Source organism: Serinus canaria, chromosome 1 (genome assembly GCF_022539315.1).
Source record: "Serinus canaria isolate serCan28SL12 chromosome 1, serCan2020, whole genome shotgun sequence".
NCBI classification, from domain to species: domain Eukaryota; kingdom Metazoa; phylum Chordata; class Aves; order Passeriformes; family Fringillidae; genus Serinus; species Serinus canaria.
The window spans coordinates 44,327,499-44,343,483 of record NC_066313.1 but is presented as its reverse complement, the minus strand read 5'-3'; the positions used below and the strand labels follow the sequence as shown (position 1 = coordinate 44,343,483).

General features: G+C 37.0%; 1 protein-coding gene across 1 annotated transcript in view; it reads left to right on the top strand.

Moving 5' to 3' along the window:
- Positions 1-15,851, top strand: part of SACS (sacsin molecular chaperone) — a 33,566-nt gene extending 17,715 nt beyond the window's left edge. Inside the window, exon 9 of the mRNA XM_050980733.1 lies at positions 1,220-15,851. Within this exon, the coding sequence (XP_050836690.1) occupies positions 1,220-12,780 (11,561 nt within the window). The 3' untranslated portion in view covers positions 12,781-15,851. The remainder of the gene's footprint in view (positions 1-1,219) is intronic.
- The last annotated feature ends 134 nt before the right edge of the window (positions 15,852-15,985 follow it).

Here is a 15,985-nt window from a genome sequence, read left to right as displayed (position 1 = left end):
ATAACAAGCTAACATAATTATAAAAAGATTTCTAAATACAGCTGAGGGGAAAATGCATATTGATGAAGAAAACCTTGTAATTATGTTACATGGAAATTATTAACATTTTCATTGGTTTATTTATATATATTTAATAATTTTACATGCAGGAAGCTTTGTAGTACTTTACCTGCATAGTTTTAAAAACAGTATTTTTAACTTCTCAAATTAAAAAATGGGGTTTAAGATGAGCTTTTAAGTAGATTCTTATCTTCCATGGGCCCTTTCTGCAAGTTTTCCTCACTTTTACAGGGCTGATGTGTTTACCTGTTTTTCTGTTCAGTAGAGCTATCAGAGTCTGTAGCTCTGTAGGCATGAAGTGAAAGAAGAAAGATTTTGTTTTTCTGAAGGATGTCTGTAACTGTCTCAATCTTTATTTGGACTGTTGCCTTCAAGAAAATGGCAATGTTATCTAGATGTGTGATGAAAGATCTGAAATTCAAATAGATGTCTTGCTTTCACTTCTGTCATTATTTCACTTCTGTCATCATTTCTGATGCATCGGGAAGTAGTGGTATTTTTTTATTCTGTGCTGTTTTACTCCCAGAAGTTCTGTAGTTTTTAAGTATAAACTTTCCTAAGGATAATTAAGACATGAGTGTAAAGACATATTTCTTTTAGTGAGAACTTCAATAATAAGAATAAAACCATATAGACTTAGTTTCAGGACTTCCTACCTGAGTCCAGTTTATTGTCAGTTTTAGTTGTAAGAGCAGTTGCACCTGAACCACTTTGCTATATCTAATAAATAATCTTTCAAGTCTATTTGAACATTTCCAATTATAGACAAATAAAGGATTAGATTTTTATTTACCACTAGGCAAATAAGTTGGGTAAAGAATTAACTAAACAAAGAAAAGTTTGTAGTTCAATTCTAAATCTCTAGTTGCTATGTATGCCTGAGAACTTTGGTGTTAAACTAACAAATATAATAACATACTGATAATTTTCAATTTGTTTATATTTTCATACTAATATGGAATGTATTTTCTTTTAATTAACTCCTGAAAGTAAAGGAAGTGGGTATCTGCAGTCCTGGTTAACAAACTTTTTTTTTGTACAAAACAAGAGGACACAGATTAGACTTTTTTTTTTCTTTTTTTCTTTGTCCCCTGAAGCCATTTGCTAGGTAACTCTGGTCTGTGATTTTCACAGTTTTTCCCTTTTGCTGTAATTTCAGGGAGGCCATGCACTCAGCTGCAGCTCCTGAACCCAGAAAAGTTTGCCCGGCTCATTAAAGAAATTATGAACAACGTGTGGCCTGGGAGAGATGTGGTTGTACAGTGGTGTCCAGGCTTGGAAGAAAAAAAGCACCCATCAGTTTCCTGGCTGAAGATGGTCTGGAAGAATCTCTACATACATTTTTCTGATGACTTGAGTGTGTTTGATGAAATGCCACTCATCCCCAAGACGCTGCTGGATGAAAGTCAATCATCAGTGGAACTGGTTAGACTTAGGAATCCATCACCCATCATTCTGGAAGACGAATCTGAGACCCAGCTTCCAGAATATTTAGCTGATATTATTCAGAAAATTGGTGGGGTTGTACTTAAGAAACTGGATATTTCTATCCAACATCCACTTATAAAAAAATATGTGCATCCACCATTGCCAAGTGCTGTTTTACAAATAATGGAAAAAATGTCCTTACAGAAACTATGCAATCAGGTTGCATCATTCCCACCGACACATAAAGATGCTCTTAGGGCATTCTTAGCTAGTTTAACAGATGCAAATGAAAAAGAGAAGAGAATTATTCAGGAATTGCTAATATTTAAAAAAATTGAAAAATCATCTGATGAAAGTGTCCCTGTTTTTACTGGGCTAAAAGGCAATAAGGTTTTACACCACACTGCCAAAATTCCTCCTGGTCTAAGGTTTTCTGTTCCAATAATTGACAGCAGCGATGAAGCAACTATTCGCTTAGCTAATTTGTTGAAAATAGAACAGCTAAAGAGCACAGACTGCTTGAAGTTTGTTATAGAAGACATAAGAAGTGATTTTTATTCATATGATGAAACAGCACAGATAATGCAATGGGTTCTTGAAAATCTGACTTTTCTGAAAAATGAGAATACAGATGTGATAGATTGGCTGACACCACTAAAGTTTATTCAGATCTCACCAGAAAAGATAATGTCAGCAAATGAACTCTTTGATCCTGAGGTAGAACTTCTGCAACATTTGTTTTATGCTGAGGAGGAAAGTTGCTTCCCCCCTGTTATTTTTACATCCTCAGATATTCTTCATTCATTGAGACAAATAGGCTTAAAAAATGAAGCCAGTCTTGACGAAAATGATATCTTGAGAGTGGCAAAAAAAATTGAAAGTTTGCATGCTGACTCTAACACCAATCATGATTTGCTGTTAAGAAAAGCTAGAACTGTCTTAACAATATTGAACAAAAACCATATGCTGCTTCAAGCATCTGAAACAAAAGCTGCAATGAAAAAGATAAAATGGATTCCTGCAAGTAAGGAAAGGCCTCCAAATTATCCAGGGTCCTTGGTTTGGAAAGGAGATCACTGTAATCTGTGTTCACCACCAGAAATGTGTGATATATCACACGCAATTTTAGTTGGTTCCTCAGTTCCTCTTGTGGAAAATGTACTGTTGGATATAGAGAAAGCACTTGGCATCCCCACCAAGCCCAGCATAAAGGCAGTCTTGAAACATTTCAAGGTGGTAGTTGATTGGCATAGTTCTAAAACCTTCAGTGATGAGGACTACTATCAATTTCAGCATATCTTGCTTGAGATTTATGGATTTATGCATGATCATCTAGAAGAAGGGAAAGAAGCTTTTAAAGCCCTGAAATTTCCCTGGGTTTGGACAGGTAAAACATTTTGTTCCCTCACACAAGCAGTTATAAAATCAGTTCCTGATCTTGATCTCCAGCCTTATCTACATTATGTTCCAAAAACTATGGCAAAGTTTCACCAGTTGTTTAAATCTTGTGGTTCAATTGAAGAGTTAACACCAGACCATGTTTCTATGGTCATTCAGAAAATATATCTGAAGAGTGAGCAATCTCTCTCAGAACAAGAGAGTAAGCAAAGCCTTCACATTATGTTGAGTATCATAAGATGGCTGTACAGCAATCAGATCCCCGCGAGTCTGCATACGCCCATGCCGCTGTACAGTGGCAAACTTCCTTATAAACTTGCAATGAAGCCAATTCATGAGTGCTGTTACTGTGACATCAAAGTCGATGACTTAAACGATCTGCTTGAGGATTCTGTCGAACCCATAATTTTGGTGCACGAAGACATACCAATGAAAACCGCTGAGTGGTTAAATGTCCCATGCCTTAGCACAAGACTGATTAATCCAGAAAATATGGGGTTTGAGCAATCTGGGCAAAGAGAGCCTCTGACTGTGAGAATTAAAAACATATTGGAAGAATACCCTTCCATTTCAGATATCTTTAAGGAGCTTCTTCAAAATGCTGATGATGCTAATGCAACGGAATGTAATTTCCTGATTGACATGAGAAGAAATATGGATATAAGAGAGAACCTTCTGGATCCAGGAATGGCAGCATGTCATGGTCCAGCTTTGTGGTCATTCAATAATTCTGAGTTTTCCGACTCTGATTTCCTAAATATAACTCGATTAGGAGAGTCTCTAAAAAGGAGTGAAGTTGACAAAGTAGGAAAATTTGGACTGGGATTCAATTCTGTTTATCATATCACTGATGTTCCTATTATTTTGAGCCGGGAATTCATGATTATGTTTGATCCAAATGTCAACCACATAAGTAAGCATATCAGAGATAAATCTAACCCTGGCATCAAAATCAACTGGAGTAAGCAACAGAAGAGACTGCGAAAATTTCCAAATCAGTTTAAGCCATTTATAGGAGTTTTTGGTTGCCAGCTACCACTGACAGTAGAATCTCCCTATAGCTACAAAGGAACACTTTTCAGGCTGTCCTTTAGGACTCAGCAGGAAGCTAAAGTGAGTGAAGTCAGCAGTGCATCCTACAATACAGCAGACATTTACTCTCTTGTGGATGAATTTAGCATTTGTGGTCATAGACTGATAATATTTGCTCAGAGTGTAAATTCAATGGTTTTGAAATACTTGAAAATTGAAGCAGATGATCCCGGCGTGGCACAAGATGTTGTCACTATCAGAAAAAACCTGTGTTCTTCCAAAGCCTTGAGTGCACCAAATGTAAGTGTTTTAAAGGAAGCAGCTAAACTCATGAAGGTGTGCAGCAGTAGTACTAAAAAGCTTCCCACTGAAACACCAAAGTCATCATGTATCCTGCAGATAGTGGTAGAGGAATTTCACCATGTATTCAGGCGGATTGCTGATTTACAGTCTCCACTTTTCAGAGGTACTGAAGATGATCCAACTGCTTTCTTTGAAATGGCAAAATCAGGACAGACGAAAAGATCAGGTGATGAATTGCCACAGAAAACAGTAGATTCAACAACATGGCTTATATGTTCTTGCATGGATGTTGGAGATGCTTTGAAATTTTCTTTGCATGAAAGTGGACGAAGACTAGGCCTAGTTCCTTGTGGTGGTGTAGGAGTGTTGCTGTCTGAAACCCAGGATCAAAAATGGATTGTGAAACCTAATTGCAACAACATAGGTGAAGTATTCTGCTATTTACCTCTGCGAATAAAAACAGGCTTACCTCTCCACATAAATGGCTGCTTTGCAGTTACTTCGAATCGGAAAGAGATCTGGAAAACAGACACAAAAGGAAGATGGAATACAGTATTCATGAGGCATGTTATTGTAAAAGCCTACATAGAAGCCCTTTGTGTTTTACGTGACATGGCAATCAATGGTGAGCTAGTCGACTACAGTTACTGTGCAGTGTGGCCAGATCCTGATTCAGTTCACGATGATTTTTCTGTTATTTGTCAAGGGTTTTATGAGGACATAGCTCATATGAAAAGCAAAGAAGGGATCAAGGTGTTTTCTGATGGTTCATCTTGGGTTTCCATGAAGAATGTAAGATTTTTAGATGACTCCATACTGAAACGGCCAGACGTTGGGCCATCAGCCTTCAAGATCTTTCTGAAGTACCTTAAAAAAACTGGTTCCAAAAATCTGTGTGCTGTAGATCTTCCATCCTGGGTCAAGACAGGATTTGAAGAAGCGGGATGCAAATGCATATTACTGGAGAACACTTTCTCTGAGAAACAGTTCTTTTCTGAGGTATTTTTCCCTAACATTCAGGAGATTGATCCAGAACTACGTGATCCTCTGATGCGTTATGTTCTCAATGAAAAACTTGAGGAGTTCTCAGGAATTCTTCGCGCTACTCCATGTATTCCCTGTTCATTGGACGGACATTCATTAGTTACACCATCAAGACTGATCCATCCTGAAGGAAGAGTTGCAAAGTTGTATGATGCTGAGGATGGAAGATTTCCTTATGGTACCACTCAGGATTATCTTAACCCTGTTATTTTGGTTAAACTTGTGCAGTTGGGAATGGCTAAAGATGATATTTTATGGGAAGATCTGATAGAACGTGCAGAGTCAGTAGCTGAAATTAACAAGACTGATCATGCTGCAGCTTGTCTCAGAAGCAGCATTATATTGAGTCTTATTGATGAAAAATTAAAATCTAGAGATCCTAGAGCTAAAGAATTTGCTGCAAAATGTCAAAACATTCCTTTCCTTCCTTTCCTTAGCAAACCAGCAGGCTTCTCACTGCACTGGAAAGGCAGTGATTTTCAGCCTGAAGCGATGTTTTCGGCAAATGATCTTTTCACTGCTGATCATCAAGATATAGTTTGTCTCATACAACCAATTCTTAATGAAAATTCCCACTCTTTTAAAGGTTGTGGTACTTTGTCATTGGCTGTCAAAGAATTTTTGGGTTTACTTAAGAAACCAGCTGTTAATTTAGTCATAAATCAGTTAGAAGAAGTTGCAAAGTCGTTTGATGGAATCACGTTGTATCAAGAAAACATCACTAATGCTTGTTACAAATATCTGCATGAAGCAATGTTAGAGAGTGAATCAGCAAAAGCCATGATAATTGAACAGCTAACAAACTGTAGTTTTATTTTAGTTGAGAATGTGTATGCTGATCCATCAAAAGTGTCTTTTCATTTGAATTTTGAGGCAGCACCCTATCTCTATCAATTGCCTAACAAATACAAAAATAGTTTCCGTGAGCTGTTTGAAAGTGTGGGTGTAAGACAGGCTTTCACAGTTGAAGACTTTGCTGTAGTTCTGGAATTAATAAATCAGGAGAGAGGGACCAAACAACTAACAGAAGACAACTTTCAGCTCTGCAGGAGAATAATTAGTGAAGGCATATGGGGCCTCATTAGAGAGAAGAAGCAGGAATTTTGTGAGAAAAAGTATGGTGAGATATTGTTGCCAGATACTCGTCTTGCACTTCTACCTGCAAAATCTTTGTGTTACAATGACTGTCCATGGATAAAAGTTAAAGACACAACTGTTAAATATTGCCATGGCGATATTCCAAGAGAAGTTGCAGTGAAGCTTGGAGCAATACCAAAACGCCATAAAGCTTTAGAAAGATATGCATCAAATATCTGTTTTACTACCCTTGGAACAGAATTTGGCCAGAAAGAAAAATTGACTAGTAGAATTAAAAGCATTCTGAACGCTTACCCTTCAGAAAAAGAAATGCTGAAAGAGCTCCTTCAGAATGCAGATGATGCAAAAGCTACAGAGATTTGTTTTGTGTTTGATCCTAGACAGCATCCAGCCGATAGAATATTTGATGAGAAATGGGCACCACTTCAAGGACCAGCACTGTGTGTTTACAACAATCAGCCTTTTACAGAAGATGATATTCGGGGAATCCAGAACCTTGGAAAAGGTACAAAAGTAGGAAATCCCTGTAAAACTGGACAATATGGGATAGGTTTCAATTCTGTTTATCACATTACGGATTGCCCTTCTTTCCTGTCTGGCAATGATATACTTTGCATCTTTGATCCTCATGCGAGATATGCACCAGGTTCAACATCAACAAGTCCTGGCCGCATGTTTAGAGATTTAGATGCAGATTTCAGAACACAGTTCTCAGATGTACTGGATCTCTACTTAGGAAATCACTTTCAACTGGACAATTGTACAATGTTTAGGTTTCCTCTTCGAAATGGAGAAATGGCAAAAGTATCAGAAATTTCATCGGTTCCGTGCTCAGATAGAATGGTCCAAAATCTTTTGGATAAGCTGCGTACGGATGGAGCAGAACTCCTAATGTTTTTGAACCATATGGAAAAAATTTCTATTTGTGAGATAGAAAAAACATCAGGAGCACTGAATGTCCTGTATTCTGTACAAGGCAAAATCACTGATGGAGACAGACTGAAACGAAAGCAATTCCATGCATCTGTGATCGACAGTGTAACTAAAAAGAAGCAGCTAAGTGAAATACCTGTACAGCAGATTACTTACACAATGGATACTGAAGACTCTGAAGGAAATCTCACCACTTGGTTAATTTGTAACAGGTCAGGCTTTTCTGCCATGGAAAAGGTATCCAAAAGTGTGGTCTCAGCCCACAAGAATGAGGACATTACTCTTTTCCCTCGTGGTGGAGTAGCGGCTTGCATTACTCACAATTACAAAAAACCCCACAGAGCATTCTGTTTCTTACCCTTATCATTAGAAACTGGATTACCTTTCCATGTGAATGGACACTTTGCTCTGGACTCTGCAAGAAGAAATCTGTGGCGTGATGATAACGGTGTTGGAGTAAGAAGTGACTGGAATAGTAGTCTAATGACAGCGCTGATAGCACCAGCCTATGTTGAACTGCTGATTCAGCTGAAGAAGAGGTATTTTCCAGGCACTGACCCCACAGTATCAGTGCTGCAAAACACACCTATTCATGCTGTGAAAGACACTTTAAAAAAGTTTTTATCCTTTTTTCCAGTCAATAGACTTGATATTCAACCAGACTGGTATTGCTTAGTGAAAGCAGTTTACAGTTGCATTTATGAAGATTTGAAGCGTCTTTTACCTGTTATGAGAGCTCCAAATGTTGATGGTTCTGATTTGCATTCTGCTGTTATCATCACGTGGGTTAACATGTCTACCGTGAACAAAGGCAGACCATTCTTTGACAATTTGCTACAAGATGAATTGCAGCATCTCAAAAACACAGAATACAACATCACAACACGGAAGACAGTGGCCGAAAATGTTTACAGACTAAAGCATTTACTCTTAGAAATTGGATTTAATTTGGTATACAACTGTGATGAGACTGCAAATCTCTACCACTGTTTGGTAGATGCAGATATTCCTGTCACCTATGTGACACCTGCTGATGTCCGATTGTTTTTGATGACATTTTCTTTTCCAGACTCTAATTGCCACATTGGAAAGTTACCCTGTCGTCTTCAGCAGACAAATTTGAAACTGTTCCATAGCCTCAAACTCCTGGTTGACTACTGTTTCAAAGATGCAGAAGAAAACGAAATCCAAATTGAGGGTTTGCCACTCCTCATTACTCTTGACAATGTGTTGCAAGTTTTTGATTCAAAGAGACCAAAGTTCTTGACAACATACCATGAACTTATTCCGTCACGGAAGGATCTCTTTATGAACACATTGTATTTGAGATACAACAATATTCTGCTCAGCAGTGAAGTAGCAAAAGTCTTTGATATCAGAAGTTTTGCTGAATTGTTATCATCTGTGCTGCCTAGAGAGTATAAAACTAGAAATTGTATGAAATGGAAGGAAAACTTTGCAAGTGAATCTTGGCTTAAAAGTGCTTGGCATTTTATCAGTGAGTCTCTAAATATTAAGGAAGAGCAAGAAGATACACAAGCAAAATTCGATGGCGTTATTGAAACTTTGAAGGACTGGACTTTGCTCCCAGGTGTAAAGTTTACTGTCTCAGCCAATCATCTGGTTGTGCCAGAGTGTGATGTCTTGCTGCCACTCAGCATCATGCATATAGCTGTCTTTCCAAATGCTCAGAGTGATAAAGTCTTCCACGCTTTAATGAAAACAGGCTGCATTCAGCTGGCATTGAACAAAATCTGCTCCAAAGACAGTGCTTTAGTGCCTTTGTTGTCAGGACGTACAGCAAACATAGATAATCCCTCCAGCATTCTGAAAGCCATACAATATATGGTACAGACATCAACTTTTAAGACTGAAAAGTTAGCAGAAAGTGACTTTGAGGCTCTCCTAATGTACTTCAATTGCAACTTATGTCATTTGACATCTCAGGATGACATTAAAATTTTAAAGTCTCTTCCGTGTTACAAATCAATCAGTGGCCGATACATCAGCATTGCAAAATATGGAACATGCTATGTCCTCACAAAAAGCATCCCATCAGTAGAAGTAGACAGATGGACACAATCAACTTCATCAGCTTTTCTTGAGGAGAAGGTTCATTTGAAAGATTTGTATACCATGCTTGGCTGTGTCTCTGTGGATGATCTTGAAGTGTACTTGAAACATCTTTTGCCAAAAATTGAAAGTCTGTCTTACGATGCAAAATTAGAACATTTGATCTACTTAAAGAATAGGCTAACTAGCATTGAAGAAACTTCAGAAATGAAAGAACAGCTGTTTGAAAAGCTTGAAAGCATTTTGATCATTCATGATGCAAGCAATAGGTTAAAACCTGCAAAGTACTTTTATGACAGGACTGTAAAAGTCTTTGAAGTTATGCTGCCTGAAAAATTCTTTATACCTCAAGATTTTTTTAAGAAGCTAGAGCAACTTACAAAACCAAAAAATCAAGCGGCGTTCCTTCCATCCTGGGTAACTTTTCTGCGACATATCGGATTGAAATTCATCATTTCACAGCAGCAGTTACTGCAGTTTGCTAAGGAAATCAGCATGCGAGCAAATACAGAAAACTGGTCTAAAGAAACTCTACAGAATACTGTCGACGTTCTCCTCCATCATATATTTCAAGAAAGAGCTGACCTTTTTTCAGGAAATTTTCTGAAAGAATTGTCTTTAATTCCTTTTCTGTGCCCTGAGCGAGCTCCAGCAGAATTTGTGAGATTTCATCCTCAGTATCAAGAAGTTAATGGAACTCTTCCTCTTATACGGTTCAATGGGGCACAGGTGAACCCTAAATTCAAGCAGACTGATGTGTTGCAGTTGCTGTGGACATCATGTCCTATTCTTCCTGAGAAAGCAACACCTTTAAGCATCAAAGAGCAAGAGGGGAGTAGTCTTGGTGCGCAAGAACAGCTTGAGCAAGTTTTAGCCATGCTGAATGTTAATTTGGACCCTCCTCTGGACAAAGTTATCAATAACTGCAGGAACATATGCAATATAACAACTTTGGATGAGGACATGGTGAAAACAAGGGCCAAGGTCCTAAGAAGCATTTATGAGTTTCTTAGTACAGAGAAGAGGGAATTCCGCTTTCAGCTTCGAGGAGTTTCATTTGTAATGGTGGAAGAAGGTTGGAAGCTCCTTAAGCCTGAGGAGGTGGTAATAAACCTTGAGTATGAATCTGATTTTAAACCTTATCTCTACAAACTTCCTTTAGAACTTGGTACTTTCCATCAGTTATTTAAACATCTGGGCACTGAAGACATTATTTCAACAAAGCAGTATGTGGAAGTTCTAGGTCGCATATATAAGAGCTCGGAAGGAAAGCAGTTGGATCCTAATGAAATGCGCACAGTTAAAAGAGTAGTTTCAGGCCTGTTCAAAAGTCTTCAGAATGATTCTGTAAAGGTGAGGAATGACCTTGAGAATATGAGAGATTTTGCCCTTTACCTACCCAGTCAAGATGGTAGGTTGGTAAAGTCCAGTATCTTAGTTTTTGATGATGCACCCCACTACAAAAGCAGAATCCAAGGTAACATTGGTGTGCAGATGCTTGTTGATCTCAGCCAGTGTTACTTAGGCAAAGACCATGGCTTTCACACTAAACTGATCATGTTATTCCCTCAGAAGCTGAGGCCTCGCTTACTTAGCAGTATACTTGAAGAACAGTTAGATGAGGAGTCACCCAAAATTTGTCAGTTTGGAGCATTATGTTCTTTGCAGGGAAGGTTACAGTTACTGTTGTCTTCAGAGCAGTTCATCACAGGACTCATTAGGATTATGAAGCATGAAAATGACAATGCTTTCCTGGCTAACGAAGAAAAAGCAATAAGACTTTGCAAAGCTTTGCGAGAAGGTTTGAAAGTTTCCTGTTTCGAGAAGCTGCAAACAACATTAAGAGTTAAAGGGTTTGCTCCTATTCCCCACAGCAAAAGTGAAACATTTGCTTTCTTGAAGAGATATGGAAATGCAGTAATATTGCTTTACATACAGCATTCTGACAGCAAGGACATAAATTTCCTCTTGGCATTAGCCATGACCTTAAAATCTGCAACTGACAACCTGATTTCTGATACCTCATATTTAATTGCCATGCTGGGTTGTAACGATATTTATCGGATCAGTGAGAAGCTTGACAGCTTAGGAGTGAAGTATGACTCTTCTGAGCCATCAAAACTTGAACTACCAACACCAGGCACTCCCATACCAGCTGAAATTCACTATACACTTCTAATGGATCCAATGAATGTATTTTATCCTGGAGAATATGTTGGTTACCTTGTTGATTCTGAAGGTGGTGATATATATGGATCATATCAGCCTACTTATACCTATGCAATCATAGTGCAAGAAGTAGAAAGAGAAGATGATGAAAGCCCCAGTTTTCTAGGGAAGATTTACCAGATCGATATTGGATATAGTGAATATAAAATAGTGAGCTCCCTTGACTTGTACAAGTTTTCCAGGCCAGAGGAAAGCTCTCAAGGCAGGGATAGCACACCTTCTACCCCAACCAGTCCTACAGAATTTCCAGCACATGGACCGAGGGCAATTCCACCTATCTTCACTGGCAGAGAGAGCCATAAAACAATGTCCTCAAAACACCACTCTCCAAAAAAGATAAAGTCAAACTCGTTGCCAGAAATATTAAGAGAAGTGACATCTGTGATTGAACAGGCTTGGAAGCTTCCAGAATCTGAAAGAAAAAAGATTATTAGGAGGCTGTATCTTAAATGGCACCCAGATAAAAATGCAGAGAATCTTGATATAGCTAATGAGGTTTTCAAACATTTGCAGAATGAGATTAACAGGATGGAAAAACAGGCCTTTATGGATCAAAATATGGACAGAGCATCAAGGAGACCATTTTCATCTTCTGCTTCTCGATTTCAGTCAGATAAATTTTCATTTCAGAGATTTTACACTTCATGGAATCAGGAGGCAACAAGCCACAAATCTGAAAGGCAACAGTATAAAGAAAAGTGTCCCTCCTCCACAGGGCCCTCTTACTCCCAGCGCTTTTTCGTCCCACCTACATTCAGGTCCGTTGGCAATCCTGTGGAGGCACGTCGATGGCTTAGGCAGGCCCGAGCCAACTTTTCAGCCGCACGAAATGACCTTCATAAAAATGCCAATGAATGGGTGTGCTTTAAGTGCTACCTTTCTACTAAACTAGCCTTGATTGCAGCTGACTATGCTGTGAAGGGCAAGTCAGACAAAGACATAAAACCAGCAGCCCTTGCACAAAAAATAGAGGAGTACAGTCAGCAACTTGAAGGACTTTCAAATGACGTTCAGACATTGGAGGCTTATGGAGTAGATAGCTTAAAAACTAGGTATCCTGACTTACTTCCTTTTCCACAGATTCCCAATGATAGGTTTACTTCAGAAGTTGCTATGAGAGTGATGGAATGTACTGCTTGCATCATAATAAAACTTGAAAACTTCATACAACAAAAAGTATAAATTATTTGAAGAGGTTAGGGGACTGTTTTATCAAGAATTAGGTGTTTCAAGTGGTGGGATACAAATGCAGTTGTGCAGATTGTGGAACGTCCGAGAGGTTGCATGGTGCCAAGCAGTTTAGAAGTGTCATGCACAAAGGTGGATTGTACCGAGGTACCTAGAACTGAAATTTACTTAAATGGGATTTTTTTTCTTAACTGAGCCTGCTGTTAAGCAAACTGTAAAACCTGAATATTTTTTAGAATTTGCAAGGAAATTGAGCTGCAAAAATTAGATGTATGCACAACATTGTGATTAATTGGCATATTATTGAACTGCACTTTATATAACCAAAGCTTAGCTTTCTGTTAGATAAAGCCTGTAATTATAACTCCTTATTAGATTTATTTCATTTAATGTAATGTTTCTGAAAGGGTAATGTCAGTTTTCAATGTACTAATCTTAAGACTGGACATACAACGAAATGGGAAGGAAGTTAAAATAACTTTGGAGATATTGCTCCAAAGCATATCTGTATTCTTTTGTGTTTTGTGGACATTCATGTCACTCATAGTAATACTCTTATCAGCTGGATCTGATTATAAATTTGCTGCAGCATCACACTGTAAACATTTAAAGGATAGTTTAGTACATGTAAATTGGTAGTTATTTTAATGCTGAATAATGATACTTGATTTAACATGCCACATCATGTCATGCATTGATTGCATTTACTTTATTATAAAATAATTAAGTATTTAATTTACTTTTTTTTTTAGAACCTGTCATCTTTTGTTTAATGAAAAAGCATGTGGATGATACAAAATCTGTGAACATTATTATATGGTGTTTTATTTTTTTTATTTTTTTGAAACACCAAAACTCAGTTTTCAGATGCCTAAATGCTTGAGTTCCTTTTCTTCCCCTGCGTGTGTGCCTTTGTGTGTGTACATATATATATATATATATATATTTTTCCACAAACATTGGTAATAGTTCAATTCAGTAACTCATTTTTGGTGTACACAGAGCACTGTTTTTTGTTACATGTTTAAAGGTGCTGCAATGTAATGCTGGTTTTATTTTGGTATTCACTACTGCCCTTGAGAAATCTGATTATTAGTTCACACTCTTTCTTTTATAGTTTGTAATACTTTTGGTAATGTCATGCAGTATGTTCAACATTAGCTTTTTGTAAAAAAATTTAAAAAATAAAAAATGGAAGGATAATGCTAAATGAGAAGATTTTTTTTTTTTTTTGCTGGATCAACCACATTAAACATAAATTCAAACATTTTCCAGTGGCATACTGGACTTGTCTACTTGACAGCACAGTGAAACTGCAATTTAACTTACAGAATACAAAGGAAAATAACAGCAAGCTTGCTGATACAGCTGATATATCTGTGATAGTGTTGTAATACAAAAACAAAAAATCACAATGATGTCTGCCTCAGTTTTGAGTAAATTATAAAGGCCTTGTTCTCGAAGAAATGTGACAGTTGGAAAATGATACTGCTTCTGATTTTGGAGCCCTATTATTATTATTTCTGCTATTAAATTAAGTGCCATAAATTTAATAAAGAAAAATGCAAACATATATTTCAGTTCAATGTGTTTTGGTTTTATAATGTAAGCTAACTTTACCTATTATTTGAAGCTTTTATATAGGTAAATACACAATCTTTTTTTGATTAATTCTAAATAATTGTACAAATATTAAAATACTATTGACAAGGAAATTTGCCTTTTTTTTTTCAATGACAAATGTTTGCAGTTTTTTCAAACAAATTGTACATTTTGCTGGATTTTTTTGCAATAAATAGCATGTAAGTAAAACACAAATCCTGGTGTGCCATGAAATAAATCAGTTTAGTTAATTTCCTATGTTTTTAAAATAGATTCCTTTGTGGTTCTTGCTTTGTGCATTAAGTCAGATGAATAGTCTTCAGGGTAAGCAAAATACTTGAAACAGTTCTCATGCTTTTTATTTTAAATGGAGCTAAAACATAAGGTCTCATGGAAGCATGCAAAAGTGTAACAGGAGCACCATGAACACTTTCCTGTTTTTACGTGAGCTCTTGAGGAAGAAAATCTTGTAAGTGTATAACTGTGTTTTACAAGCAGCTTATGTTGCCTTACCAGTATTATTATTATGAATTGTTAAAATGGCTGTGCAGAATCACTAAACTATTCTAATTTTAATTTTGTTTTGTTTGTATATTCTGTTGAGCGCTGACACTGAGAAAGAAAATGGTCCCAGTTCTTAAGAAGCTAATGGTCTGAAACAATTTTAAAGTCTGAGCCAACTTGAGAAAGAAAACTGGAATGACACAGAGAAACTAATTAATTCTGTTATTCCTGAATTGAAACTAACAATAAAATTTACAGATGGCTGCAGAGGGACAGGCAAGAAAGGTGTCTCAGTTGGAAGTCTCTTAGTTTCTTATTTGCTTAACTCACTGTAAAAGCTAACTTAAATAAAGAGGCTTTGTGAGACCAGGAAACCATATTCTGACAGAACATGATTTTGTAAGTGCTATTTAATTCCTGATTAAAAAGAAAAACAAATAAATAAAATGCTTAATTGATTCTTCCTTTTGGCTCAGCTGGGAGACTTGGCAATATATCTAAGTCAGGTATGGAGGCTTAGAACAGTTAGGATGTGACGATTCTGTAGTAAGGGTCTGTAGAAGTAAATGTTAGCATGTAGGTTCCACAAAAATACATTTAGGAAGTAATTCTGCACATTAAATGAGTTCTCATTGCCTTCCACAGGTACCAGCAGTTTATCTAGGAGAAGCAGCTTCAGTTCTTGTCTTCCAAAATTACAGATGAGGAGTTTAACAAAAAGTCAGTGGTCTGGGAAGCTTATTCAACTATACATAGAGCAGCTTAAATCAAAGGAACTGCAGTTGGAATAAGCCTTGATAGTCTTGTTACTATCTTGTGCTTTAAAAGCTTTCCTCTCAAACAATGAAGTGTTACACAGCTATTCTAAAAAGCACAGGACACTTGCCTCAGCAATTAGTGACAAGAAAAAATACTTTTGTTTGTTTGTGGTTTTGTTCTGTTTTTTGTTGGTTTTTTTTTTTTGGTTTTTTTTTTTTTTTTTTTTTTTTTTTTTGTTAAGGACATAGATTTTTGTGTAGCTGACTATCCGGAACAATAAATGGTCTATTGTGTAAAAAATGCAGTTTTACAATATTTGTACTTGAATCATTAT